This window comes from Zonotrichia albicollis, chromosome 18 (assembly GCF_047830755.1).
Source record: "Zonotrichia albicollis isolate bZonAlb1 chromosome 18, bZonAlb1.hap1, whole genome shotgun sequence".
Classification (NCBI taxonomy): Eukaryota; Metazoa; Chordata; class Aves; order Passeriformes; family Passerellidae; genus Zonotrichia; species Zonotrichia albicollis.
In genome coordinates, this window is record NC_133836.1 from 7,016,501 (window position 1) to 7,043,881 (window position 27,381).

Consider the following 27,381-nt stretch of genomic DNA (forward strand, 5'->3'; position numbering starts at 1 on the left):
TTGTTTTGAAAGACAACATTATTGTGTATTGATTTTTCACACATCTAAACTTCATTGTGTTTGTATTTCCATTATATTTTCTTTCTCTCAGTTAGCTGAACTCATCAGGGAAGAAACACAATTCCTTGGCCTGAATTTTTCAGCCTGTGGAGTCTGAGTGTACAAAATGGAACAATGCAGAAATTTTATCTTCATTCTAATTTAGCAAATTAAAACTTAGGAGAGAAATTCCTGTACCTTCCTTGCAATACTAAACGGCAAGGAAGTTTAGTATACTAAAGCAATACTCTTTTTAAGGACAGCAGCCTAAACCATCAAGTGCCTGCCTTGCACATAGTGCAGGTGCCTGCACCCTAAGGCAGGAATGCTGCACTTGCTGGGAGGGCTGGTTCACATCTGTGCAGGGAATGGTTCTCCTGCAGTAGAGGCCTCCTGCTCCCTGGTTTTCCACCTCTCATGGCTCATACGACACTGCTGCAGCGTTTTAAGGTTAATACCCGGACGGAACCTTTCCAGAGCGGCCTCTGAAGTGCCCGTGTGTTCCCGGTCCCCAGGGCTGCTGCAGTTCAAACCCTGCGCGCCTGTCCCGGCCTTGGGCAGCGCCCGCCCGGTGGCTGCAGCTGCTCCACCGCGTGTTCCCCCGCAGCAGCGGCGCCGCTCTCCCTCGGCCTGCCCGGCCCTTCCCCGCCCGCCCGGTGGCTGCGGCTGCTCCGCCGCGTGTTCCGCTCCCTCGGCCCGCCCGGCCCTTCCCCGCCGCCCGGGAGCCGCGGCCGAGCGGAGCCGCGGTCACGGTGAGGCCCAGGCAGGCGGCGGAGCCCCGTCAGCGCCGGGCGGAGCCGCCGCCGCGTCTGTTGGGGGGCGGGCGCGGGGCGGAGGAGCTGGGAGCCGCGAGGCCGCGGAGGTACCGTCCCTGAGGGCGTGCGGGCACGGCGGCGTGCGGCGGGCGGGCCGCGGGCCGGGCATGGAGCGGTGGGTCGGGGCCGCCGGGGGCTGGGATTCGCTCTGGGGAGCCGGCTGGGGCCGATGGCCGTGCTGGGAGCTCCTGGCCGCCTGCGCCGTCATCGGCGCCGTGGGCTGGCTGCTGCGGCTGCGGGACAGGAGGCCGGGCGGCCGCCGGGCGGCAGCGGCCGCCATCTCTTCCCCGACCCCCATCGCGTCCCCGGCTCCCCACTCGGCCCCGGCGCCGCTCGCCGCGGGGAGCCAGCGCTGCAGCGGGAGCCGCCCAGGTGAGAGACTCGGGGGAGGCCGGGGGATGGTGCTGCCCCTCGCCCCGCGGCGGGGCCGGGAGCGGGCACCGGGCACCGCCCGGGGAGGCCGCGCGGCCCTGCCCGCCCCCCAGAGCCCGCGGGCCCCGCCGGGCCCGGCCCCGCCGCCCCGTTCCCCTTCCCGCTTTGTCACGGCCGGGCCTCGCCGGCTCCGGCAGGGGCGGCTCCGCCCCGGCCCCGCTCCCGCGGCCCTGCTGCTGCTGCTGCTGCTGCTGCTGCTGCTTCTCCCGCTGCTCCCGCATCCCCCCCGCGCCCTGCCCGTCCGGGTCTAGACATAGGTGTGCGTTTCTCCTCCCTGAAAAGTTGCCCCTTTTCCCCCTCCCTTTTTTCTTTTCCCGTGCCTTATTTCAAGTTTGTTCAGCAGTTCCCTTTCAGCCACGTAGTTCAGAACTGGTGGCTCATTTGCCCACAGGCGGTACAGACAAATCACCCCATCGCGGAGCCACGGTTGCTCTAATATATGCAAATCCTATCAGCCGAATATGGCCAAAGACAGGATGTGACTCTCCATTCCTACCTCGGAAAAAAAAACAACAAAAACAACCCAGCCAAAAATAGTATTTTTCTTATATTATTCATTTATTGAAAGTAGTGAGAGTAGTGGCGTAAAATAATACTGCCATCCTTAGAAGTCAGTCGTTCATTCTGTCTGGGGTCTATTCTTAATTTTTTTTGGAAGCAGATTCTGCTGTTTCATTCTGACCCAGTGAGATAAAGGAGAATACAATTCTTGCCCATTCTCCCAGGTTTTGATTGATATGGAAGAACCCTAGAACATGTTGTTGTTAAAGGAGTTATTCGTATTTGCAAAGGTAACTCACAAGGCCTTACGTGCTGAACTAGAAGAGGCAACAATCTCAGTACTGGCTGTGCTCTGGATCATTTGTAGTTATATAATGCATTTTATGGTTCAAATAATCTCATTTTGCACCTGCACGTAACAAGTGGACAAAGGATTGTCTCAGTATGAGCAGTTGCTGTTTCTCAGGTTTGCAGGTCACACATTTTGTTTTGGACAGATTAAAATAGGTAATGAAATTAAAAACCAATATTGCATATCTAAATTAGCTGAAATCTCATTGTCAGAACACAAATGGATTTTGTGAGAGTTCTGTGTTGTCACTCCAACAATGTTTTCCCTATTTCCACACCTAACACCCTGTAGAAAACTCTTCATACTACCAGCAGATCTTAAACCTCATTCTTCACTGCTGGTCTGCTTTGCCATCTCATTTTGATTCAGTTGTGCCCGAGTTGTAATAGGTACGCAAAATAAATAACTTTTTTTTTTTTTTTTTAACAGACAAAATTTTGAGCACTAAGATTTAGGTACCAGGTTCTGTCAAAACATGAGAAAGCAGAGAAATCACTCCCTCACAGCATTTTTTTGCTTACCCACAAGGCAGGAAGGATTTTTGCATGTTCCTGTCTACTCTCTGTACATGAATTACATATATGTACAAGTCTGCTCTTCTGTAGAATGATTGTGCTGGTTCTGAGCCTTAAAAATAGGAGCATTTCTCAGCTAATTCTTTAAGCATTATGTTGACTGCTCGGAGTGTTTTCACTGAGCTGTGTTTGCAGTGAACTTCCTCACCCCTGAGTTTTCATCTTTTTCTGGTTTTACAATTATGCAGTCTCAAAAGGAAAATCCTTAGAATAGCAAGTTTGGATATTTTAATTGACCTTAGGGGCACATCCTTTAATTAAAACACACTGGTATCAAATTTTATTTAAAAAAATAGAAGATAAAGAATTGAAAACAAGTAAGAGGATCTTTCATATCTCTTGTTGTTGTAGTCAGACAGTCGAAACAGTGAGGTTGCTTGGAGGCTCAGGAATCACAGGGGAGCTACAATACCTTGGGGAAGTGGCTCAGCAGCATCAGCTGTGGCTCTGCTGCTCTTTGGTGGGGTTTTTAATTGGAAATATTCTCATTTCCCATTGTTTCAGCGAGATTCCAGTTAATACTTGTGAAATGTTCAGGGGCTGAGGTTACGTTGTTCTCTAACCACAGGCATTCAAAATAAGATATTCATAAAAAAAGAGACAGCTCCCAAAGGAAATGTCCCTCCAAGGAAACAACCCTCAAACTCACATGACTGTTGACTTGTAATAATTGAAGGACTATTGAAGTTTGGCATTAAGTACATTTTCACAGTGTTTCCTAATACTAGGAATGTGTTTGTTCTAACTCAGATTGCAATGAAACTTCATGTGGTGCTGTATTGATTGCTGCTGAAAGCTTCAAAAACTTACTGTGTGCATCTGGGTTTTTTAAATATACAAAAAGTAGTCTTAAGTTTCATTAACTGAGGATGAAACCTAAAATTGAAAATGAAGTACTAAAACAGCCATACACCCTGTCCAAAGCAGAACAAGGCTCGTGAGCTGGCAGTGCAAGGCAGGAGTGAAGCAGGCTGAGGGAATAGCACAGCTGAATCATTCCTGTCTGGAGCTTCCCTTCCTGAGCACTGTGTGCCAGGGGAGTGCCTGCAGGTACATGGCTGCAGTTCTGATGAAATAATGGGAAAGCTTCTTACATTTTGGAGCTGCCCAAATCCTGTGGTTTTCAGCTGTGTTTTTCAGAGCAAGGAATTTGTGTTGGCGTCAGCTTGGTTTTAGTGTCTTCTTGCTGACCAGTGTGGAAGCTGTCAGCGTGGATTACATGGAGGGACATGAGCCTGGGGAATTGGATCATAGCAGAGAGAAGGATGTTCCTTTGGAAATGGAGAAATCCTCCCAGCTTCTGTTTTCTGTTGGAGAGGGAGATCTGAAAAGATCAGTTGTTTTTGTCTTGTGGCTGTTTGCTCTCAAAACAGGCCTGGGAAACAACATGCTGTGTACATATTTCCAGCCTTGCATCACAGCCAGAGAAAGCCTGCCCTGGGTGCTGCCCTGTGCTTGTCCCCATGACTTCTGTCAGCCACAAAGTCCTGAGGAAATACTAGAAATAGTTCTGTGCCTTTAGGGGGAGGTGCAGCCCCTTGTCTTGGGGCTGACTGGTGCTCCTGTCCTTGTGTTGCATTGCACAAAAAAATTGTCCCTTCTTATCAGGAATCAAATATTTCTCAGCCTGTCATTAATTTTAATGAGTAAATGCTCTAGATTGAATTTTCACTCTAGAAGAAATTGAAAAAGGACTACCAAGAACAGAATGTAAGCTGTCAATACTCTCTTAAGTGGTCGAGAGAGGAGGAAGTAAACTTGCTGTGGGTCTGGTAACTTAAAAACATTGAATTGAAAAATTTGATTTTTCTGCACTGCAAGGGTCTGTTCAGAATCCCAAGGAATCACTAAGAGGCATTTTTTCCTTTGCTTTAGTACACCATTTAAGTAGCAGAAGAAGTTTTGGTTTTTACAGTTTTTCTCCTTTTTTGCCTTTCCTGTAGGTGCAATAACAATGGATACAATATTATCCCGATTAAAGAAGCTCAGCCACGATGAGCTTAGAGAAGAGATTGTGAGAGCAGGACTGAAATGTGGGCCCATTACGGCAACTACAAGGTTTATTTTTGAAAAAAAATTGGCTCAGGCGCTGTTGGAGCAGCAAGGAGCCCTGGAGGAGGAAGGGTCTGCTCTGCCAGAGGAGGCTGCTGGAAATGTGCCAGTGATTCACAACAGCCATGGAGGTGCTGCTGAGGAGGTGGTCTTTGGGTACTGTGTGGGCCTGAACCCTCCAGAAGAAGATGCTGGGACACTCATGAACTGTTCAGCTCCAGCCCGTGGTGCTGGAGATTCACAAATCTCTGCTCAGACACCATCCAGAGATCCTCCACTGTTCTATGGTGTTTGCCCAGTTTATGATGACATACTGGCCAGGAATGGTAAATACTCACGTCCCTTATTTCCAGTGATAAAGCATTTTGGTTATGGCTGAGTAGAGTTCTTTTATGTAGCAGGTGTTCTGAACACCACTGCATTAGTATTGTAAGCATTGTTTGAAGTATTTTTGTTCCTATAAATAATATTTATTCTGAGGCAAAGAAACAACAGTTCAAGACATCCCAGGTGTTTGCCTTTGCAGTTCCTGCATATGAGGATCCTCTACCCTGTGTAGCTCAGATGGAGAAAATTATTTCTTATTGCTACTCTTGGACCCATCCTGTGCCTTTAATCCCTCTCAAGAATAAAAAGTAATCCTGTAAATAAACAAACAAATTATATTGTCATCAGTTGAAGCTTAAATGATCTCTTCTAAAAGTTCTCACATCTTCCTTTCTGTTCCTGACAGGAGTAGAGTAGTGCACAGGATTATTTCCTCTGAGACAGTAGTAAGAGTTCTTACTAAGAAAAGGTACATTAAGATATCCTTACTTGAAAAATATCATTTAAGGAGAAGAAGAAGGATTTGTTTATTATCTAAGATACTCTGTAGAGATCTTAAAGTTGTGGATCAGTTACAAAGTTGGTCTTTCTGAGCAAGGCAGCATCAAAAGTGATGCAGGGTGAATTAGCTGAGTTTGCTTTTCCATCTGGAAGTGAAATGCTGTGTTGAAGGTGGCCCATCCCTTAAAGGGTGTTGATTGATGGGAATGGCTGAGCCCTGTGCAGGGATCACCTGGTATTGCCTGAGAGTGTGGGAGGCTCCTGCTCGGTTTCCAGGGGACAAGATTTAAAAGGACTTTTGACTTTTATGTCACGTTTGGAAGAGAAACGATCTGAGACCAAAGCTGGAATGATAGTGTAGGAATTCTGTGATCTGTCTAGGAGTTGAAGTCTGAGATTATTGAAACAATCTAACTGTGGTGGTTCTTGTTGCAGAGAGGATACATGTTTATGAAGATAGAAAGGAAGCTCTCCAGGCTGTTAAGCTGATTAAGGGTTCCCGTTTTAAAGCTTTTACAAACAGAGAGGATGCTGAGAAATTTGCTAAAGGAATCTGTGATTATTTCCCATCTCCAGGCAAGTCCTCTTTATGTTTGTCTCCAGTGAAAATGGGATCATTTAACAGAGGTAAGTGGGGAACTTCATCTCTCTACAGTAGATACAATAGACAGCATTGATTTTTTTTTTTTTTGTGAGAGAAGCAACAAATGCTTTACCAATACACTAATAACAGAAAAAATTCAAAGGTGAAGCACTGAATAAATTGAAGTTTAAGAGAACTTTTATTTTAAGTATAGAAATGTTGAACATGTGGAAAATGTTTTAAATGTAAGGTACCATGGCTACTCTTCTAAAGCTGAAATGTAGGTAATGGTCTGCATGGATACCTTGCTTAGTATTCCGTGGTCATATTTATTAGGATTTGGTTTTACTCGTGGACTTCAGGATTTTCAGGTTTAGCAAGATGCTGATAAAATTGCACAGTGTATTCAAACTGTACTCAGTTCTTAAGTAAATTTGTAAGTTCAGAAATAAAATGGTGAGCACTGATCATATTTCACAGTGTTCCCAGTTGCTAGATTAAAGTGATTTAGGATTTATAGAACTGCAGAAGCAATTTTAACAATCAGAAAATGGTTGTTTCTTGCTGAATTTTGCTTTTAAATTTGGATGGGAGCAGACTGGTAATTACAAAGTTTACCAGTCCCTATTAAAGTCTGAAACACTTTTACAAGTTGATTCATCATTTTCCTCTCCCTCCCTATTACTAACAACTAGTGTATTTAAGTGTCTTGTTATTGAGTTGTTTCCTTACTCCTGTGTATTAAAGATGCCAAATTAATACATGGTTTAGATTAAAAGAATAATTTTCATGGCCTGGATGTGCAGATGGTGATCACTGGAAAGAATGTATCTAGAAAGGAGTGATTTGTGTGTTGATAGATGGTTTGTGCTCCCCTGAGAGTGACACTGCCAATAAGGAGAGAGCCAACAGCTACAAAAGCCCACGGACTCAGGATCTCACAGCCAAGCTTCGGAAAGCTGTGGAGAAAGGAGACACAGCAACGTTCTCTGACCTTATTTGGAGTAACCCTCGCTACCTGATCGGCTCAGGAGACAACCCAACCATTGTACAGGTGAGAAACCAGCAATAAAAAGGAAAATTTGGGTTCTGGTTAGTGATGTAGCTTTTGGGGCCTGAAAGCAGAAGTGGAAGGAGTGATGTTTCCTGCTCCTCCTTCAGGACACCTCGTTCCACCCAGCGCAGGGTTTCTGTGTTCACTGACAGCAGCTGGGGCACGTCTGTGAGTCACCCTGAGAGCTGCCTTTGCTCCAGCAGAGCTGAAGGAGCCGAGTGTGCAGTTCTTCAGAGGAGGAATAGGTGCATTTAGTAGTGCAAGGAATAGTTTTGTCTTCTTATTCTTTGGTCTCCTCCAAGTAATTGCAATCTTGTTTAAAACAGACTAAATGTAAGGACCAGGCTAGGGCCTAGGCTGTAATTAGGTGTTCCTATAGCATTGCTTACCTAAGCACCTCTATTAAATTCCAAAACCATGTATAAGGTGCCATTTAGCAAACACTGACTATCTTCAACTTGCATCAGACCAGCTTTGTGAAGTTGTTGAAATTTTTTATGTAATATAGCAAAGCAGCTGAATTTTTTTATATCTGTACCCATTTTCCTGCTCTTTATCTAAACTGAACTTCCTACCTCCCTTTATTGTGTAATATCTTGATGTATTTTTTGCCACATTCTTTCCTTAAATAAAGGCATTGAGTGTAAGAATAATTTCATTAATGATAAAATTAATATGGGTGTAAAGATAAGTCTTTACAAAAATATCCATATAAAACTCCGTGTAGGACCCCATGTTCACAGTTAAATCAGTTACATCTCTGGGTGTAAGAAAGCTGTTTAGATGGAGATTCTTTCTAAAACTGGTCTTTTTTTCTAGGAAGGGTGTAGGTACAATGTCATGCATGTTGCTGCCAAGGAGAATCAGCCTGCTATCTGCCAGTTACTGCTGGACACTCTGGAAAATCCAGAATTTATGCGGCTCATGTACCCAGATGATAACGATGTCATGTTGAAGAAACGCATCCAATATATTGTTGACCTTTACCTGAACACTCCAGATAAAATGGTAAGATTTTGGGGGTTTACATGTTTATTATTATTATTATTATTATTATTATTATTATTATTATTATTATTACTACTATTACTGGAAGGGGTTAAGGGAGACTGAAAGAGAACAGAAGGGGAGCTGTCCATGAGTTCTGTGGGTTTTGGTAATCATTATTCTGCACTATGGTGGGAACAGATTTGTTAAGAGCTAAGATAATTAGTCATGACATGTATTTACTGTCCTCAGTCTCAAAATTAAATGTGTGGTATTGACTTTATAATCTTTCTGAGTGCATATGAATATTTTTCTTTTTCCCACTGCAGTGGTTTGATACTCCGTTGCATTTTGCTTGCAAGTTTGGGAATGTGGATGTGGTTAATGTGCTTACCTCACACCCAGCCATTGTGAAAAACCCAAGAAACAAATATGATCAAACTCCAGCAGAAGTAAGTCTCTCCATGTCCACAGCAAACCCAGAAATGTTATCCTGATCAGAATTTTTCATATTCACACATTACTGACTACCATAGAAGACTTGTAGTAAGGTGCTAGTGTCATAATTAAAGAGTAAATTCTGTATAACATCAAAAATATTTTATTCTGATTGTGTCTTTGGAAAAGTTTTAGAATTTATGAAGTTGGATGTATTTTAGTTGCCCTACTATGAATTAAAAGTACTGGGTGAGATGGGTGGGGGCCAATAATGTGATTGTTTAAGAAGAACACACATTGCAGTTGATTTGAAAATGAGGTTACTATGCTGCCCTAACAAGTACAATTATATTAACAGGTAGTCTGTGAAAGAAGCAAGAACAAATCTGCTGAATTGAAAGAAAAGATAAAAGAGTACTTGAAAGGTCTGTATGCAGAGTTTGTACTATATCAGGCGTTTATTTTGCCTCTTGGCTGTCTCCTGTTTGCTTTCTGTAGCATTTGAGTTTATAAATGATGCTGCTGTACAGTGCTCTGAAAACCAAAGGGAAATTCTAACACTGAGCAGGGACAGAGAACTTTTTTGTCTTTTAAATGACAGTCAGAGCTCTTAATGTATGGATCACAAGGTTGCCCTCATGGCTTTGTAACGTAGGCAAGGCCCTGATTCTGTAAGCCTGGAGCAGAGTGTTCAGTCTAAAAGAAACAAAAACCTTTTGCAGGGCAAGAGGTGTATCTCTCATGCTGGGGAGTCCTGTCAGTTTATCATTTCCTTGAGGCAGAATTTCTCTGATTTGTCCTGTGTGTGTTTGTAAAAGGAGGATGGGAAATTTGTTAAAGACCCTGAGAGAAGGGCTTTATGGATTATTGCAGGTGTTTTTGTGTTTGAAAAGAGAAGAGAACCTACACTAAAATGTGATCTGTAATCACTGGAGCAGTGAGTCTGAATTACAAGTAGTTTTACTAAGATGGTTCTGTGTACGGGTGCATTGGTAGTCCAGGAAGAAGCAGCAGACTGATGTGACAGAAGCTGAATGAGAGAGCTCTGTCTGATTTATTTTAGGTCACTATTATGTGCCACTGCTGAGGGCAGAAGACAATTCCTCAGCCCCGGTCATTGGGGCCCCGTGGTCGCCCGACCAGACGGACGATGGCCCCCAGAGAGCTTGGCCTAAATACCCTGGCAGCCCCAAAGACCCAGTGCTGTCCATCAGGGCTTTTGCAGGCCCCATGAGCCCCTCAAAGGTAAGGAGAGAACTCCCTGTGGCTCCAGTGAATAAAGAAAATCCCCACAGGGTTCCCAATATGCTGTAGCTTGTTCTTGGTACAGATTGTGGCTCTCTCTTTGCTGAGGAGATGGATCTTCCTCCGTGGAGAAGCACAGAAACTTGTAAATATTTTTTTTTTTATTGCTGAAAACAGAAATGTGGTGTAAATAAGAAGAGCAGAAGTTCAGTAAAAAAATTTTCTTTTTCCTCTTGACATCTATTCAAAGAGCACCTTTGGCAAACCTTTCAATTCTTACAGATAATTGCTGTAACTGAAGCAAAGCCTTTCAAAGCAGCTTTAAATCAGTTTTAAGAACCTTAACTGTATCTTTATCTCATTTCTAGAAGTTGCCACTGGATGATAACCTCTGCTTGTTGAATTAACATAAATATATTTTTCTAGATGGAAAAACTGACAACCAAGTAGTAGGTGTTGGGGTGGTTTTGGAAATGTATTGACTGTATAGTGGAAAAGCAAAATCTTCTGTTTTCAGAAGGAATACTTAGATATCTGTTAAATATATTCCAATTTACTGGTGTTTGACTCATTTATTTAATGTGAACATGCTACAAATATAACAGCTTTAGAAACAGTGAATAAATACAGTGGAGGACTGATGGTTGCATTCTTTAAGACTGAGTTCTACCAAAATGCTTAATGCTTTTTCTTCTAAAAGTTTTTGATCAATTTTCTGTTCAACTGACAGAATTTTAAATATTATTTTTACTCCAAAAAATATTCTCTAGGGTATAAACAGTTCATAATTCTTATTGCTGACATGTATTTTTAATGTCTGAATGTAACTCTTAGTCATCATTGTGATCCTTGTCATATAAAGTTAAGTGCAGGATTTTGCAAAAAATTTCCCCTGAGGCATTCCAACTTCAAAATAGACAGCACGAATTTATTCTAATAATTGTAGCAAGTCTGTACATAAAAAATATCCCCTTTGCATCCTAGGAAACAATGACCAGGAGGCTTTTGTAATTAAATAGAATGAGATGGCAAAATCACAAGACACTTCTGTTTCCTGCTGCACACACATTAAAACCAGGCAGATGTGGTGTCTGTGCAGTTGATTTTCAGGTGATTATGGTACATTATGGTCCTTCTCTTTGATGAGCAGTGTAGAGATCAGAGTAACCACCAGTAGTGAAAGGAGTAACTTTAGATCCAGTGTGAGATCCTTCCTAGCTGGAGTGGGGACAGCAAACAGCTGAACATCTGTGGGTACATGTGTAGCCAGCACTGAGTTAGTTCATACTGTGGGGTCGTTTTTGAATTTGTTTCTGTTTTTTAAAGGCTGAAGAATTTCGCAGGCTGTGGAAAACTCCACCTCGAGAGAGAGCTGGCTTCTTTCACAATGTCAGGAAATCTGATCTGGAGAGAGGTGTTGAAAGAGTTGGAAGGTATCTAAAAGACTGTCAATATAAAAACTTAATAATAGAGCATGTAAAAGCAAAAGACTGTGCTGAGAGTACGTACAGGTATTACTCACTGCACAATATCTTGGGGCAAAAGCTACTGCAGAAATATTTAATGAAATATTTTGCAGTTGGATTTTTACTGGTTTTTTGTGTAAATAAGATAGTTAAAATGTGAGACCTGGCTTTCTTAGCTTTGGCAATATTTTAGCTGTTATTGATGGTATGTATAGAATGCTTTTCACAGATATTTACTTGCCTCATTGTCAGATCTAAAATGATGCATAGCCTGTTTGTTCTGTGAAAGTGAGGGATTGTTAAAAGAGAGCAGAATGAAAAGATCCTAATACAAATTTGCTGTTTTATAAAAGCTGTGTGTGTGTGGTGTGTCCTTGCAGCTAAAATACCAGCAACATATGGAAAAAATAATTTGTTCAAAGCTGACTGCATTTCATTCTTTAAAATAATCCCTCGCTTCCTCCTCCCTCTCCCATTCCCGAATAGAAAAAGCTGGTGCATGCAGTATCAGTGGGGATTTTTCTGTTTGATGTCTAGATACAGTCAGCTTAAAGATAGCAATGTTTATGCTGCCAACTGTAAAAATAGTAGATGAAATGTGAAAAATGCTCTAGAACAAATGAGGTGATACTTTAATTGCTAAGGATGTGTGTGTGCTTTTGCAGACTTTTGGTTGTGGTGGGATTGTGTTGCCTGGTTGCTCGTTTGTGCTCCTGCTTGTAGCTGTTAAAATGTGATCAGAAAAGTTGTTGTCAAACTGATATTTATGTCTTCACAAATGATTCGTTTTATTTTATTTATTGCAGGGAGTTAGCTCATGAGCTGGGGTTCCCGTGGGTTGAATACTGGGAATTTCTGGGCTGTTTTGTTGATCTGTCTTCCCAGGAGGGGCTGCGAAAGTTAGAAGAGTACCTGAGTCATCGTGAAATGAGCGAAAAGGCTCAGCCAGAAACAGGGGAAAATGAAACCTGCAACAGATACAAAACTCCACATCCCTCTGGTAAGAAAAGGGCAAATGCTGCAAACAATGGGTTGTACCTGGGGAGAAGAGAGACAGAAAAAGCTTGGTGCCCAGGGGAAGCAGTATTCACCTGTGGTGGTTGCTGTTATTCATCTGTTACACAGACAGTCTGAGTACAGCATCAGAAAAAGAGCCAGCTGTGAATGTGGAAGTACAGACTTTATCTTCCATGTGAAGTAGTTTATTTGAGTGTACACCCAAATGAAATCCCTGTAAGAAAACCTCTGTCTTCAGAATGTTTTCACTCAGAGCACTTGGGCATTCATCTTAAAGTATAGAATTTTGTAATCCACAGATATGGAATAAATAACATTTTGAAAATAAAAGAATAATTCTTTACAACTGTGAACCTGAAAAGACACAGGAAGCAAAACCCAGGAAAGCTTTTATACCTTAAACCACTGCTTGCCTTGTGTATATTTTGCATTTGTTGCTTTAGTCAGGTTAGTTCTTGCTGTTACATACAGTCAGAGAGGTCTTCAGGAAATAGAATAAGGCATAAGGATTGTGCATTTTTTTCCTAGCTTATGTACTTGACTTTCTGTTTAAAGTCTTCTTATGTGTTTCTCTTGTTGAAACTGTTCACAGGTAAAAGCAAAAAGTCCTGCAATTCCATTTCTGTTGGAGCATTTTTGGATGAGGATGATGATGACATGAGCTTAGAAGAAATTAAAAACAGACAAAATGCAGCACGAAATATCAGCCCCTCTCTGGTGTCCAAGGAGCCCAGCATTGATGCCATTGGAGATGCTGAGTGTGATATCCTGTCCATGGAGTGTGCAGGAAACATCATAGAGACCTCAGCTCACCCTCGGCACTATGAGAAGGGGGCTGCTGCCAGCAAAAATGGGTTTTGCAGTCCTGTGTCCAGTAAAAGGATCATCAGTGACAGAAATGATGGGTCAGAATGCCTCATGTCACCTGTTTCCAATTTGATGTCAGAATTTGAAGGCCTGTCATTCCAAGAACAAGAGGTTGCAGGAGTATCTCATAAAATCACTAAACAAACTGAGAATGAGGGAATTCTGGACAAGACCTGCTCTGCAGTGTCACTGGCAAGTTCTCCTGAGCCAAATGTTACAGGAAAACATGGAGAGACCAAGTTAAGGACAGACCACAAAATATCATTAGAAAAGGAGAGAGTGTCCAGAGAATCTGGAATTCAGACTAGGGAGTCACAGCAACGTCAAGAACTTTCCTCCCAGAAGTTTCTTTCAAAGACTTCACCCACAAACGACAATTTAAAGTTATTCCTTCTTGGGTAAGAATTGCCTTATTTAACTCCTATTTGCACAGACAGTCTCTTTGCTTATATAAAGCTAAGTGTTTGGGGATTGGGGTGTTTCATTGCCTGAACAAATACATAGTTCTCTTTTCATCTAGTTCTGTTTCCATTCTAGGGAGCAGCCCTCAAAGCTGGATGGTGATGTCTTAGCAGCTATAGAAGGAGCAGAGATTGATCCCCAGAAATTCCCGATGATTTACAAATGGAAACACGCAGTGCAATCCTACTCCTCATCTGACAGGCAAAGGTATTGCTGCAAACTCAGTCACAGGAGCTGGAGTACATTTTTAGCAGATCAGCTTGAATAGCAGATTTTCAGGCCTTGTTGCCCCCAAACCCATATTTTAAATTCAGCAGAATTAACTGTGTTCTGAAGTTAATCACCAAAGCCTTTTTTACCGGTGTCTATTGATAAGGAGTTTCCTGGTGCTGCAGTCATGTTCTTTCCATTCTACTGCTGTCCCAGGTAACTTGAGCATGAGCCCACAGACAAATCAGATGTGACCATTTTCCACTTGGCCAGTGTCTCACTTTGCTGATTTGGTACTTGGATCCTTCACTGGACTCAGTGATAGTTGTGCTGTTGGTTTGTAATTCAGCCTGTTGTTGATGCAGTGCAGGAATGTTGTGTTTGTTGCCTTGTGGTACTTAGATTGTGCTGAGGGATATTGAGATGAATTTATTATCTTTATGCATCTTATTAAGTGGTTTTATTTTTACTCTTTATTACCCCAGTCCAAAATAACTGTTCATGTGAAGGATGGTGTGTGTCATCACGGCCATTTTGAAAGACTTGATGTCTTACTGATTTGGGCAACACAATCTGTATAGAACATAGAATCTAGAATATATAGAATCTATAATATAGAACCTAGAATATATAGAATATAGAATATTGGGCAACAATCCATTTAGAATATTTCATGCTCTTCCTGTTCCTTCTCTTCTTCCAGATCTGTCTCTTACCAGACAGGATTTTTCTCAGCTGGTGCATTGGTTCTGAGATCTAAAGTCACTCTGAGTTGAAGTGCTGCTCTCGCTATTGCAGTTTGCTGTAAAACGTATGCAATGACTTCTGGTTTCTTTCAGTTGGCCAAGTCCAGCGTTGAAGGCAAGATTCCAGTCCCAATCCATGGCTGCTGGTCTTCCAAATGCTTCAGCGTATCCTAGTTCAGGAAGAAACAGTCCCATCCCAGGGAGCCCGGGGAAGCACGGCAGCTCCTTCCCCCCGGAGCCCGGCAGCCCCGGGCGCTACAGCCCCGCCTGCATCCTGCGCTGCTTTGCGGAGCCTCCTGCCCACTAGAGTGCAGCTCCTCATCCTTCAGTTCTGTTCTCATTGGTAGAGTGGAGGAAAAACTACAATGTTACTAAGGTGACATGAGGTTTGTACTCAGCTATTTATTTTTCCTCAATTGAGGACAACTGTATGTTTAAATAATGGAGTACCTGTCTTAATGCCACATACGGGGTAGATTATTACTGGTGATAAGCAAGAAGTTTGTGAGTGCAGTTGTCCAGTAGCTGAATTAACCCTTGTTGCCAGTACCACAGTGGGCTGAACTGTCCTTAGCAATGGTGGGAATTGCTATCACTCCTTATCCTCATTGTAATGAACACACAGCCCTCAACTGCCTTTCTTGACCTTGGATAGTCGAGGAAATGCCTCATCAGCAAATAGAATGTGGGAGAGGAGATTGATGGCAGGAATGTTCTCCTGCTTGCAGGGGGAAAAGCCTAAAGCATGCCTGGTAATGTGAGGAAAACTTTGCAGTGTGGAGCAGGGATGTGAAGCCCTGAGCAGAAGCAGAGAGTGTTTGCAGCCAGCGGGGCCGAGCAGTTGATACCCACAACCACCCTCACCTGTGTGTCCGTGTGTGTGAGCACAGATCTGCACAGAGACCCTCGGGGCTGTTACAGACACTGAGATCTGAGTGCTTAGAAACAGGGCACTGTAGAAACTATTGGGATTCCTTTAGTGGTAGTGGAAGATTTAAGGAAAAGAAAAGCTTAGGAATTAGCTGGTTATTTTTTCCCCAGAGAAGCTATTAACACTAGCAGATTTGAATAGTTATTACACAAAAGCACATCAGCAATAATCTCAGCAAATTTACCAGCAAGATACTTTATCTTAATGGTCTGGTTTGTAATATATTAGCATGGTAGCCAGTGGCCCAGGAGGTGGCTATTTCCCAGCTGTAAAGAGAGAGGACTAAGGACAAAATATTTTTATGAAATCTGAGCTTTTACTGTGTCTCTAGTGTTGATGTGGTAATGAGTTTTTGTTACAGCAGTCAATAATTTTATTCTGCAGCCTTCTGTAAGAATGACTTGTTTTGACAGCGTGATGCTGAGAATAAGAAAGCTTTTCAAAACTCCAGAGAGTTTTCCACATCAAGCCTAGTGCTTGTAATGTTGCATGAAAGGCTTCCAGAAACAGCTCTCTAGTTAAAAAAAAAAAAAAAAAAAAAAGAAAAAAGACCTATCTACTGTTACAAGATAAATCTGATCAGAAAATGAAGTTCTGCAGGACTGTGCTGGTGAGAAGGGCTGGGTTAGGGTGGGCTGGTGCCAGTCAGTGAGAGCTCAGAGGCACCGAGCGGAGCAAACACGGGGGGGGCGGGAGGGGCTGGCCCGGCCTCCCCCGGTCCCACCCAGCCCTCGGGGCCGTTCCCGAGCCGGGGCTCTCCCGCGGCAGTGACTGTTCGACACAAACTGTGCACCCTCACAGCTTCGTGATTGCTACAAACCTAAACACTGCACTTAATGCTTTTGCAAGCTCAGTAGTGCCTTTTGTAATATATTTTTTTAATTAAATTTTTTGTTCTTTTGGAAGTTTTTTTTAAAAAGTGGCATCCACTTACTATGGGCAGATAAAATACAGTTTTTCTCTGGGCTTTCTGAACAGGATGTCTTTTAATGTCTCTAAGTTGGATTATTTGGTGCGATAGCTCTCCATGGGGGAGAGACTCCTCTTTTAGAAATTATTTAAAAAATAAAAAAAAAGGCATATTTTACACTTTTGTTAAAATTGAACCTAGTTTTATGGAGCTGGACATTAGGAAGAGCTACTTTACATAAATGCCTCTCATTCAGTCATATTCCAGACAAGTACCAGGGGCCTGGGGGGTGTCTTACTTTAGGAAACATGTTTGAAAAAGCCCAGAATCAAAACCATAACCTTCTGTAACAAGTATGTTACCTGATTTATTTCATAAGGGTTTTTTGTTGGGTCGTTTTTTTAATTTTTTATTTTTATGTAGCAGGCTTCATGGTCTCAGAATATTTTAATATCCCACATACATAGAGATTTACTCCAAAAGGATTGAGATTGGCGTTTTGGGTTTGTTTTTTTTTTTCTGGGTGGTTGGTTTTTTCAATAATTTATTGTAAATTAGATCTTTATCATTCTGGAGAAATTGATCAGCTGATGTAATTGCCTCATACCATGTTAGAGCCAAAGTGCTGGGGGAAGTTGCTGTGGGGGCAGCTGCTGTTCTCCACCCTGGTCCTTCCCAGCTGTGGTGCAGCAGCGTTGCCCTTTGCTAAGAGTTTGTTACTGAGCCAGGAGACTGATACTAACACTCTAGTTCGTTGTCCTTTTTACTTTTATGCTTTGCTTTATTTTTTTAATATTTAAATGTATGTTACTGGTATGTACATGTAGCCAGACACCCCCCACACACCCAGCACATCCTTGCCTTTCACTTTGTAATGTTGTTTTGGTTCAGTCAGGAGAGTATTTTTTTAACTGTGTTATATAATGTGCATTAGTCCAGTTGTACTTAAAAGGTCATTTTTCTAACAATGTGTTACTTCAGCTATGACAGAAATAGCAACTTATGCAGCAATTTGATCATTTGTGATTTTGTGAAGAAAGCCCTTCAACACTGAGCCTGTGGAGACACTTTAAATCAGTGATAGTGCTTGAATTGTGTTTTCTTGGCCAAAAGTTCACTTTTAAAGGTGCAAAATAGCTGTGTTTTTGTTGGTTGTTTTTTAATTAGCAAAGTGTCATGTTAAAAATACAGAAGTATCCCACTTTCTATTAAAATCAAATAAATAGCTGAAATGAATGGCTGTGTTGAATATGGGGTGTGGGGAGGAGGAGCTGGGCATGGCAGGGCAACTCACTGGTTTGTCCAGGCCTTGCTTGTCCAGTACCTGCAGCTTTTGTGTGTGTGCACAGTGACAATGGACTACACCACCAAAGACTTCAGAGTCTGACAGTGTTGAAGAACTCAGCCTATGGTAAAAAAGGCATAATTTTAAATTTCACACTTTCCATCCCCACCTTATGTGTCACCAAAACTATGGTTAATTTCTGTACCTGTGCAAAGAGGTGTTGTGTCCTCTGGTTGCCCACCAAGAGCTCATTCACTGACACAGGGGATGTGTGTTTGAGGGTACATGTGCACCCACCCAACACTAAAAATCACAGAATTTTCGTCTTACAGCTGCTGGTTCCTCGTGGTGCTGACACAGTCCTGCAAAGGGCTGTGCTTAGGCCACAGCAGTTCCCCTCTTGGGCACCTCTGTGGCTGATGACAATTAACTGCTCTGGCTCCCACCTCCAGTTTACATTTCAGGTGGTTGGTGAAAGAGCTGTTGCCCTGAGCAGTGTGGGACACACCAGGTCCTGCACCAGCAGTCCCTGCAGAGCTGCAGCCACACCTGCTACCGCTGCCCATGCAGCCATTCAGCTGAAGAGACAGGAAAGACAGACAGACCAAGTATTTTATTCAAAACTTTAAAAAAGTTAATAGACAAAAACTGATAAATTATTCTCATTGCATCAATGAGAGATACATCATGATGGTTTCCTCTTGCCCCCCACACCTTACACTACACAATAATGTCTGTTCCCTACCCTACTCCTTGAACTGATCCTGATGTAGCAGCATTCAGTATCAAGCCCTTAAATCCTCTTCTCCATAGGCTGTGTGATTATGCTTCATACAGCTCTGACAGGAGTAAGTTCAGCATTTCATCAACATCCTTATTGATCAGAGAATCTGTCAAACAAGTTAGTTACATCTGCTGTCCTACTGTTAATTGAGCCAGGCTTCTGCATGGGCTCAGGGTAGCCAGCAAGCTCCAGAATGTTTCTGAGCCCTCCCCTCCCACAGGCCCAGCAGCATCAGAGCTGTCTGAAGGGGCCCTTGGAGCCCTCTGCCCAATGCCTGTCCTCTACACTGGCCCTAGACAGCCACCCCCTGGCCACTGCTCACCATGCTGGCAGCAGCACCACTACCCTGAACTCACTGGTGGTATTGCTCTACTCTGAAAGTAAGGTATCAAACAGTGGGAAAGAGCACTCAAAAATGTATCAGTAACTGAAAGCACTTTGAGAAGACTGCTGCTTTCCTTTCCTCCCATCTTACTGCTACAGCCTTCTCCAGACCATGTTTTAGTTAAAGGCTTTACAAGACTGAAAAATATTCTTAAGAACATCTTAAAGGACATCCTGAGGATGGTGGAACACTTAATATAAGCAGCAGTTAGTTCTAGCACCACAGCTCTGAGGCAAATTTTTTTTACCCTCTTTCCTTCATGCTCATAACCTCCAGGCACAGTTTACATGGGCTTTTGGGGGCAGAGGGGAACAATGACACAACATCAACATACACACTCAACAGCTTACAAAAACTGAAGCTTTATCCCTTTGTCCTTTGGACAGCAGAATTCCCTGTCTGTCACTTCTGCAGGAGCTGGAACAAGCTGGCTCACCTTTGTTTTAGCTGCAGTGTGATACAAGGCTGTTCACACACCAGTCGCTTTCCTGCACAAGAAAAACACCCACAGGAGCAAGCTTTGGTTAGAGAAATTCACAGCGGGGTGAGGGAAAAGTCAGTGCTCTTGCAATTGCTGAGCAGACATTCAACCTGTATTTCACAGCTCAGCTTCGAGTTTTGGGGAATACTTAAGGACTGGACATGTTCAGGCTTACAAAGGTTTCTTCTTTTCCGGACTGAAAGGCAGACATGGATATGAAGGAGGAATGGGGCTAAAGGACATTTTAAGACGGCATCACACCCCAACGTAATAAAAATCTAGTGGTACTGTAGCAGGATGTGCTAGTGCAAAGAGACTAGAGGCAGCTCCTGGACAGCCTTCCAGCCATTTGGCTCACTCAGGTGCGTGTGATTTTGTCTGGAGGCATGAAACCTGTGTCACCCAGCGTTCGAAGGGCCACTCTGCCGTTGGGACGGATCACCAAGTGCGTGATGCTGCCGTTGTTGAGGGACAGTCGCAGCCAACCCTCTGGGGGGAACTGCAGGGCTCTGGGGACAGAACACACACATCAGTAATTCATCAACAGCTGGATTAACAAGCCCTCACAGCATCGCCTTCTGTCCCAGATAAGGGGGAGGAGGAGGGGGAAACTCAAATTTGGTGGGCATAGTGCAGCTTGTACCAATGCCCCCAGTCAGCCTTGGAAAAAAGCCTTTTCTTGTGGAAATGCTGTAAAACTACAGCATTGGTAATTGGAGCAGGGCCAAGAGTGCCCTTGGCTAAGCAGAGCCCAGCAGATGGGTGTGATTACTGCTGACAGGATTAGTTCAAGTGGACAGAAGGCAGCAGCTCCACACAGGGAGGCTGCCAGGAGTGCCCTGAGCAGCCCCTGAGGCGGGGCAGGGATGGCCCAGCCAGGCTGCAGCACCACAGCACTGAGCAGGTGGGACAGCGCTGCCTCGGCACCCAGGGGCTGCCTGAGCAGAGAGGACCTGGATGTGGCAAACAGTGACTGTCACACTGCATTTCAGCCACACCCCACAGCAAAGGCAGTGACATAGGATTCCCTCCAGTGTCCTGCACACACCTAGGGAAGAAATTCACTGGAACTACTTTCAGTGAGCTACATAATTTCCCAGGAAGGACAAGTACATTGTACCTTCCACAGAAACACAGCATCACAGCTGGTCTGCAGCCATTCTGAATTTCCTAACTCAACAGCCTCAGGAGCTCCATCAATTGTATTAAACAGCTGGAAAAAACACCATGTTGCATCAAACAGCTTTTGCCTCTGATACTGAGGAATAACTTTGTTTTGGCTCTTATGAAACTCTTGTGGAAAGCTTGAAAAATTAAATACCAGCTACAGCCAAGCTACATTTGAAGGAAATATTACATGGATTGTGTTTAGTTGTACTACCAGATTCACTGCACAGAAGAGACATTAAAATGAAGAGGAATGCAACAGCAAAGAGAAAAGGTATGTAAGTATTTGAGATAAAGCCCTGGCAGGAAAAATGTGGTATTTTTTAGCACAGGAAAGAATAGCCTGTTTACGTGATCAATAATTTCAAGTATAGCAATTTTGAAAATATAGCCCACAGAGCAGACAGGCTAGCATTTACCTAGCTCAGCTAAATAAAGCTAACTGAAACTGTTGTAGGTATTGATCAGATTAAAGTTTAATCACATCTGTCCTGCTCACGACAAATTATCTTACAGACAGTGCTTTGTTGATGGAGAAGAGAAATAAAATAGACTCAGCTGACTGGATACAGAGACAGGCAAAGATCCAGAACTGTTTTCTCCATTATGAACAACCCTGATGTTATGAAGGATCCACTCTCCCTCTCCCTTTAATGCAATACTGGATGGTACTGCAAAGACACACTAATGCAACTTCAACATAACTCAAAAATATCCATGAGTAAAGAATTCCCAAAATGGAATCAATCTTTAATTATGTAAGCTCAAATTCATGTCACCTCAAAGAGATGCATCCAGTAATGCATCTATTTGTAATGTTTTCCAACAGGCACTACCCTCAGGTTTATGGAAGCAGAAGCATGTAGTAACTAAAGTAACTGTCCAAATGTACAAAAAAGGTTAAGTTTCACCGACTTAGCCATTTTTGCTTTAGAATTAGAATGAAAGAGTTCTAATTAACAAATGTACCCTGATGAAGTTGCAGCAGCAGCTGCTCACAATGCAGGCACTGATCTCCAACAGTTCAAAGAAGTGAAACCAAGGCATCTCCTCCCTCAGTGGTGGATCATCCCTGTGGGATGAGCCCCCAGCAGCCGTACCTGCAGACGATGTAGCGGATGACGTTGGCGTGGCACACGAAGATCTCGTAGCTGTCCTCCTCCTGCTTGGCGTCAGCTCGATGGATGAAGTTCCGGAAGGCGGCCTCGATGCGAGCGCCATCTTCGTAATACTGCTGGGGGCACAGGTGCACACAGCTCACAGCAGCACTGCCTGCCCCGCACTGCTCCACAGCCCCTGCCACTGCCTGCACCCGCGGGCTCAACTAATGCTCAAGGACTGCAGGTTACTCTAACTGCTCTGCACACTTACTGAGCAGGAGGGAAGAATGCAGTTATCTAAGGGCTGTGATAAAAACATCAGCTCAGACACTGCCAGTTATTGCTACTGTCCAAACCCCCACACCATAAATAAAAAAAAAACTTAAAAAAAAAACTTACCACAGCTTCTGGTTTCCAGTGGGAGACTGGAGGGTCTGGTTCTATAGGTGCTCCCTCTCTCAGCAGATCAGTACTGATTTTTTTGACTCCTGAAATATTAGATACACATTCAGAAACAAGTTGTTCACATGCCATTACAAACAGCCCCACAACTCTACAATCAATACATTTTTCACAGTCTTTCTTTGAGGAAGGCTTACTCTCCAACATGAATCTCTCCAACAAAACTGTTTTGCCATCAGCAAGACAGCTTATTCCAACTGAACAGAACAGGCTGTCTGTTACACTTTGAAAAAGTGTATTTGTACTTTTAAAGATAATTTGGAAACAAGCAGAATTACATCTGTAGGTTTCTTTATAAATACAGACATTCACACAGGGCTGGGAAATGGCTAAATAACATCTCAACCTTAAGGACAAGCTTGGAATTCTACTGGAAGCAGTTTAAAAGGATCAGAAGTCAATGAAAAATAAGGGGAAGTTTCTTACCTGGGAGATGTTTGCTTATAATTTCAGTTGTTTCAGTTGCTCTGGTCATGGAGGAGTGGATAATCTGATCAAATTTTAATCCCAAGCTTGCCAGCCTGCGTCCAGTCAGTTCAGCCTGCTCTCGACCTTACAAAGCACATTCATTACATAAATTGGTGACACTCCCATTAGAACCTCACACAAGCTACCAAGAGAGCTGTGCAGCTGATATAAAAGGTCTACACTGATGCTGGGCTTTTTCCTTTCAAAAAGCAACTGGAAAACATTTTCATCAGAGCCACTACTCAGGCCAAGCTTACTGGTTGGACAATTTCAAGTCATACTTGCATCAGTATGAAAAAAAATATTTGTTTCAATTAGGAAAAAAATCCCCAAAGCTTACTCAGCAACTCAGTACTTTCACTGAAATATTCAATATCCCTGCCAGACCCATCCCCAGGAAGCAACAATCCCCCTCAGGCCTGCAGAGTGCTGTGGTTGATAAAGGCAACACCAGCCTGGCACAGTTCACAGCACCTGGGCAGCCTCAGGCAGGCTCAGCCCACCTTTCAGGCAGCCAGGTGAAAAGACAACAGACAGGTTAAGTCACTTACTTAAAGCACAGGATGAGACAGGATTAACATTGTGCTTTGTTACCAGTTTAAGACTGCACTTGAGGCCTGCAATTAGCATTTCACTCCTGTTTTCACACCAGTAATTGAGATGTGGGTGGGAAAAAAGTCCACAGTAATAATTCTTCCCCCTCTGAAAACAGTGTTGGCAAATATATAATCAAGGAAGTGTTCACTGCTTTTCAAGTACATCATTAAAAGTAATGCTAATTAGCATCTGAGACCTAGTGACAGGATCAGGGAGTTAAGATTAACACAGACAAAGGTTATCCTCATTTCATGTCAGTGATTAGCAGTACTCCCAGAAACAGTGACAAAAGTGCAATGTATTTAATTATAAACACTCCAGCTGGAAGTCAGAGGCGTTTTCTTTTTAATAAATCAGCAGATTAAATTAAGAAACACAAGAAAAATCCATCTCAATGAAGTTTAAAGCCACAGCCCTTAGGAATTACCTCAGCTGGCACGAAAGTTTGCTAAAGCAACCTTAAGATAATTTGGAGTTTCCTTTGACAAGTTTCTTTACAACTGAATGTGTTCAGAACTCTCTAAATCACATCTGAATGTCTGGATCAAAACTGAAGAAAACAAACTTATTGATGACATCTTTCTGCCAGAAAGGAAAACAGAAAGAAGACTGAGGTTTGGCAGCAAGACCCAGTGCTGAGTGACTGACCTGTACTCACCAGGTAAAAAATCATTTCCTCAAGATGCAAAGCACGATGCTGCTGCTGGTACCTACCCAGTGGGGTGAGAGTCCTGTCCTTGTCAGCCCGGCCATCCAGGTGGTACTGGGAGTGCCTGATCAGGAATATGTGCCTGGTGGCTTTTGCTTTGCAGTGGTCCAAGCGAGAGGCGAGCTCTTCCTCCCCGGTTTCTTCATTTTTCTTCTTGAGGTTGACAAGAGCCAGTGGTTCACGTCTAAACAAACAGATTTAAAGAGTCATTTTTAGATAGGGGAGACTATGAGGCAGGGGATTTTTACAGATATGTAGTCTTGCCTTAATTCCAGACATGGCTGAAGAACTAAAACTGACACTTTAGTCACTCGTATCATGAAACTGATTCAAACCTTTGTGGAAAAAGTAAAAATAAATGCCTGCATTTATTTAAAAAAAAGTTAACGTCATGGGTTGAAAGGCCTAACGTGACGTAAGTAAATTTGCCACTTAGTGCCAGCCACCTGAATTAATTATTGGGGGGAAAAAAGCAATGAGCAACAGAAAAACTTGTAGGGTGTAACAGTATGGTTTTTGACAAGAAAAACTAACCAGGAAGGATACCCAGGAAAAGAGGAAAAGGTGCTGACTGACCATTAAAGAAAGAAAATGCTTCATGTGTAAGGCCCTGTGATAACACCTACAAAATTTGCACTTTATCAATCCCATTTACATCAAATGACTAAAAAGTCATCCCCCTAACAACATCCTAGAAAGACTCTGACCTTCTTCAGTGCACATTGAGAATTATTTTCTGCTTTAAACTGGGTCACATCAGGTCTCTCCAGTAAAATTTTTATATTTCAGCCTGGAGTGTTTTACTTATCCTTTCATCTTTTCAGCACTCCCTCCCCTCATGCCACTTTAATCTCTCTTCCACTTGTCACAGTGCACACGAGCACCCAGCTCTGCACATCACCAGACAGCTGACCCGGCTCCTCCTGAGGACAGGGATCTCCCCTCTCTCTGCTATCACAGTTCAGTGCTGCACATCTCCCAACCCTGCCCAAACCTTCCCTGCTCTGGGTCTGGGCCCTCTCTGCACTGATCCCCCACCCATTAATGCAAATCCTTTTCTATGTCACTCCACCTCAGAGGGTATTTTATTCATACCACACCTCACTTCTTCCAGTATTGAACTTGTTTATTTGATGATAAGATTTCTTTTTAATGGAAAATAATTTTTATTCTGTTTGGGACAAAGTAATTTGTTCACAGAAAATTGCTGCTTCCCACACCTACTTCTCACAGCAAGACTGGCTGTGCAAAGCCCTCCTGCCTCCATTTTGCTTTACTGAACACAATTTCCATTAGACAGTGAGGCTCTACACAGTCCTCAAGCTGTTACTTCCTCAGCAAGGCATTAAAAATGAAACAACAGGCCAGTAACAAGAAGTTCTATTGCTACTTCACAGGATACTTTTGATTCACTGGAAACTAAACTGCTGGCAAGACACAATAGGAAAACAAAAAAAAAAATCTTTAAAATCAATTCAAGCACATTAGTAAAGCAGCAAGGGGAATAATTCATCTGATGTCTGCCATTATATATTCCACATGAACGAAACCAGATCTATCCTCTCTGAGAACTGAGCTGCACAACTCCTGTGCAAGTGGCAGAGACCAATATTCCATGTGTGATACCCTGTCAGACCAATAACAAGTTTGGTATTTGCATTTGTTTGTTTCAAACTCGAAAAGCCATTGGTCGTTAAGAATATTGCAGCATCTAGTTATCTGCTCAAGACTTGACTTTCTAAAAATTCCCTGCCCCCAAAGAACAGTGGTCAGATATTCTGTGTATTTATAAACCATTTAACAACTCTGCACATTAACTGCTTCTGCCAGTAACATCCAAAAGTCAAGATTAAGATTTCAAGCAGGCACAACCTAAGGCACAACTGGTAGACCACAGGCAGCAGAGAACAAATTGATCTGGGGTAAGTAATGTATTCCGCTGCCACTGTTTGCACACTGTGACAAATGGTGGTTGGCTGTCCTGACCTGCTAGGAAGTATCTGGCCATGTTTGCTCAGGCAGTGGTGACAGCTCTGTAAGCTAAAGCACAATCTCTACTTCCTGGATTGGTTTAAAAAAAATTACTTGAGTCTGAAAGTACTGTAGAATCCTTGAAGAAAATCAAGCATTTAGCAGAAGCAGGAAGGCCTGGAGCTGCAGTTAAACAAGCAGCTTTAGTACCTCCCTCAGTATAATTGTGTAACCAGCTGTAACCTTATTTAATGAAGGTATTTTTATCACTGGGGTGTACATAGCCCTATTTACATGAGCATTTGATCCTGTAGCCTCTCAAAAATCAAAATGATGCATTATACAATAAAAATCTGTTAGTGCTTAGGTTTGGATTTACTATGATTAAGCTGGAGCCTGACATAAGTCTCCCCTGGGAGATAATTCTACCAGACCGAAGCCAAATGAGCCAAAGCTCCATGCAGATATCTGCACGTTCTAATTAAAGATTCAGAAAAATGTAGCCAACCATTGCGTGAATGTTTCAGCGCTGAAGAACACGAGTGAGCTTGGTTCAAAGCCCACTGCCTTTAGAGGGATTTCAGCCCAGGCAGCTCCATGAGCAGCAGGCCCCGTGCCTGCCCAGCACGTGAGAGCGCCTGGCATCCACAGGGAGCTGAAAACCCTGCTGCAGACACTCAGCAACACCGAGGCACGGCTGGAAAATAAATAAAAAAGACAAGCTTCTGCCCAGCTTACATTTATCACAAGCCTGAGGCTTGGCAGTCGCGCTGGCGGAAAGCATCAAATAAAGGGATCTGCACAGGGTAAGTGTCCGAGCTGTCTGAACAAAACCCAGCGCCCGCTCACACCTCCAGCGCTCCACGGGTGCTCACGAACTTCAGCTGGATTCTGCTCTGAACAGGTCGCCACACGGAATTTCACCGGGAAACGAGTCCTGTCGAGCCGGGGGCTGCTCCCGTGGGGACCCGGGGCCTCCCGACCCCCGAGGGGCCCCGCCCCGAGCCCGCTGCCCCCGGGGCTCCGGAGAGGGGTTCATGGCAGCTCCCGCCGCCCCCGGATCCCCCCGGCCCCTCAGCACAGCCGCGACCTCCCGGGCGAGGAGGCGGCCCCGCCACCGCAGCCCGGCCGCGCCCACCTGTCCCAGTTGCTGTCCCAGTAGCTGCCGCTGCCGGCGGGTCTCTCGATCCAGCCGGCGGTCGGCGGGCAGGAGGCGGTGGGCGGCAGCAGCAGCAAGCCGGGCGGCGCGGCGGAGGGCACGGCGGAGCCCCCCGGGCGCGGCTCGCTGTCGCCACCGCCACGGGCCGGCTGCTTGCCCACGACGACGGCGGAGAGCAGGACGGAGCCGCCCGCCAGCCCGCAGGCGGCGAGCGCCAGGGCGCGGCGGACCGACATGGCGGGGCGGCCGCGTGCCCCTCACCGGCGAGCCCGCCCCGCTGCGCCCCGCCCCGGACGGAGCGCG

At 43.9% G+C, this 27,381-nt stretch overlaps 2 protein-coding genes across 6 annotated transcripts; one reads left to right on the plus strand and one right to left on the minus strand.

The window, feature by feature from the left end:
- Nucleotides 1-349: 349 nt before the first annotated feature.
- ANKLE2 (ankyrin repeat and LEM domain containing 2) lies at nucleotides 350-18,974 on the plus strand. Of its 4 annotated transcripts, none has more exons than XM_074554160.1 (13): nucleotides 350-791; nucleotides 4,658-5,092; nucleotides 6,030-6,221; nucleotides 7,038-7,231; nucleotides 8,051-8,239; nucleotides 8,548-8,670; nucleotides 9,015-9,081; nucleotides 9,720-9,901; nucleotides 11,228-11,334; nucleotides 12,174-12,367; nucleotides 12,977-13,649; nucleotides 13,789-13,920; nucleotides 14,763-18,974. In XM_074554160.1, the coding sequence occupies exons 1-13, from the start codon at nucleotides 365-367 to the stop codon at nucleotides 14,974-14,976; spliced, it is 3,129 nt and encodes a 1,042-aa protein (XP_074410261.1). In that variant the 5' UTR covers nucleotides 350-364; the 3' UTR covers nucleotides 14,977-18,974. The 4 variants fall into 4 exon arrangements, with proteins under 4 accessions (XP_074410261.1, XP_074410262.1, XP_074410264.1 ...); XM_074554161.1 differs by having other exon boundaries at nucleotides 6,030-6,170; XM_074554163.1 differs by having other exon boundaries at nucleotides 764-901.
- On the minus strand, nucleotides 18,390-27,381 carry PGAM5 (PGAM family member 5, mitochondrial serine/threonine protein phosphatase). Of its 2 annotated transcripts, none has more exons than XM_005488921.4 (6): nucleotides 27,058-27,381; nucleotides 23,954-24,132; nucleotides 22,601-22,726; nucleotides 22,112-22,200; nucleotides 21,713-21,843; nucleotides 18,390-19,954 (listed from the first exon to the last, which is right to left on the minus strand). In XM_005488921.4, the coding sequence occupies exons 1-6, from the start codon at nucleotides 27,312-27,314 to the stop codon at nucleotides 19,804-19,806; spliced, it is 933 nt and encodes a 310-aa protein (XP_005488978.1). In that variant the 5' UTR covers nucleotides 27,315-27,381; the 3' UTR covers nucleotides 18,390-19,803. The 2 variants fall into 2 exon arrangements, with proteins under 2 accessions (XP_005488978.1, XP_005488977.1); XM_005488920.4 differs by having other exon boundaries at nucleotides 21,713-21,846.

Excerpts from the sequence above, each read along its gene's own strand:
- ANKLE2 (XM_074554160.1), top strand. The coding sequence starts at position 365 with ATGCTGCACTTGCTGGGAGGGCTGGTTCACATCTGTGCAGGGAATGGT. Across the intron at positions 9,902-11,227 it reads GCCCCATGAGCCCCTCAAAG|GCTGAAGAATTTCGCAGGCT; the intron begins GTAAGGAGAGAA and ends TGTTTTTTAAAG. Across the intron at positions 13,650-13,788 it reads TTAAAGTTATTCCTTCTTGG|GGAGCAGCCCTCAAAGCTGG; the intron begins GTAAGAATTGCC and ends TTTCCATTCTAG.
- PGAM5 (XM_005488920.4), bottom strand. The coding sequence starts at position 27,314 with ATGTCGGTCCGCCGCGCCCTGGCGCTCGCCGCCTGCGGGCTGGCGGGC. Across the intron at positions 21,847-22,111 it reads ACTGGAAACCAGAAGCTGTG|CAGTATTACGAAGATGGCGC; the intron begins GTAAGTTTTTTT and ends CTGTGCCCCCAG. Across the intron at positions 19,955-21,712 it reads ATCCGCTACATCGTCTGCAG|AGCCCTGCAGTTCCCCCCAG; the intron begins GTACGGCTGCTG and ends TTCTGTCCCCAG.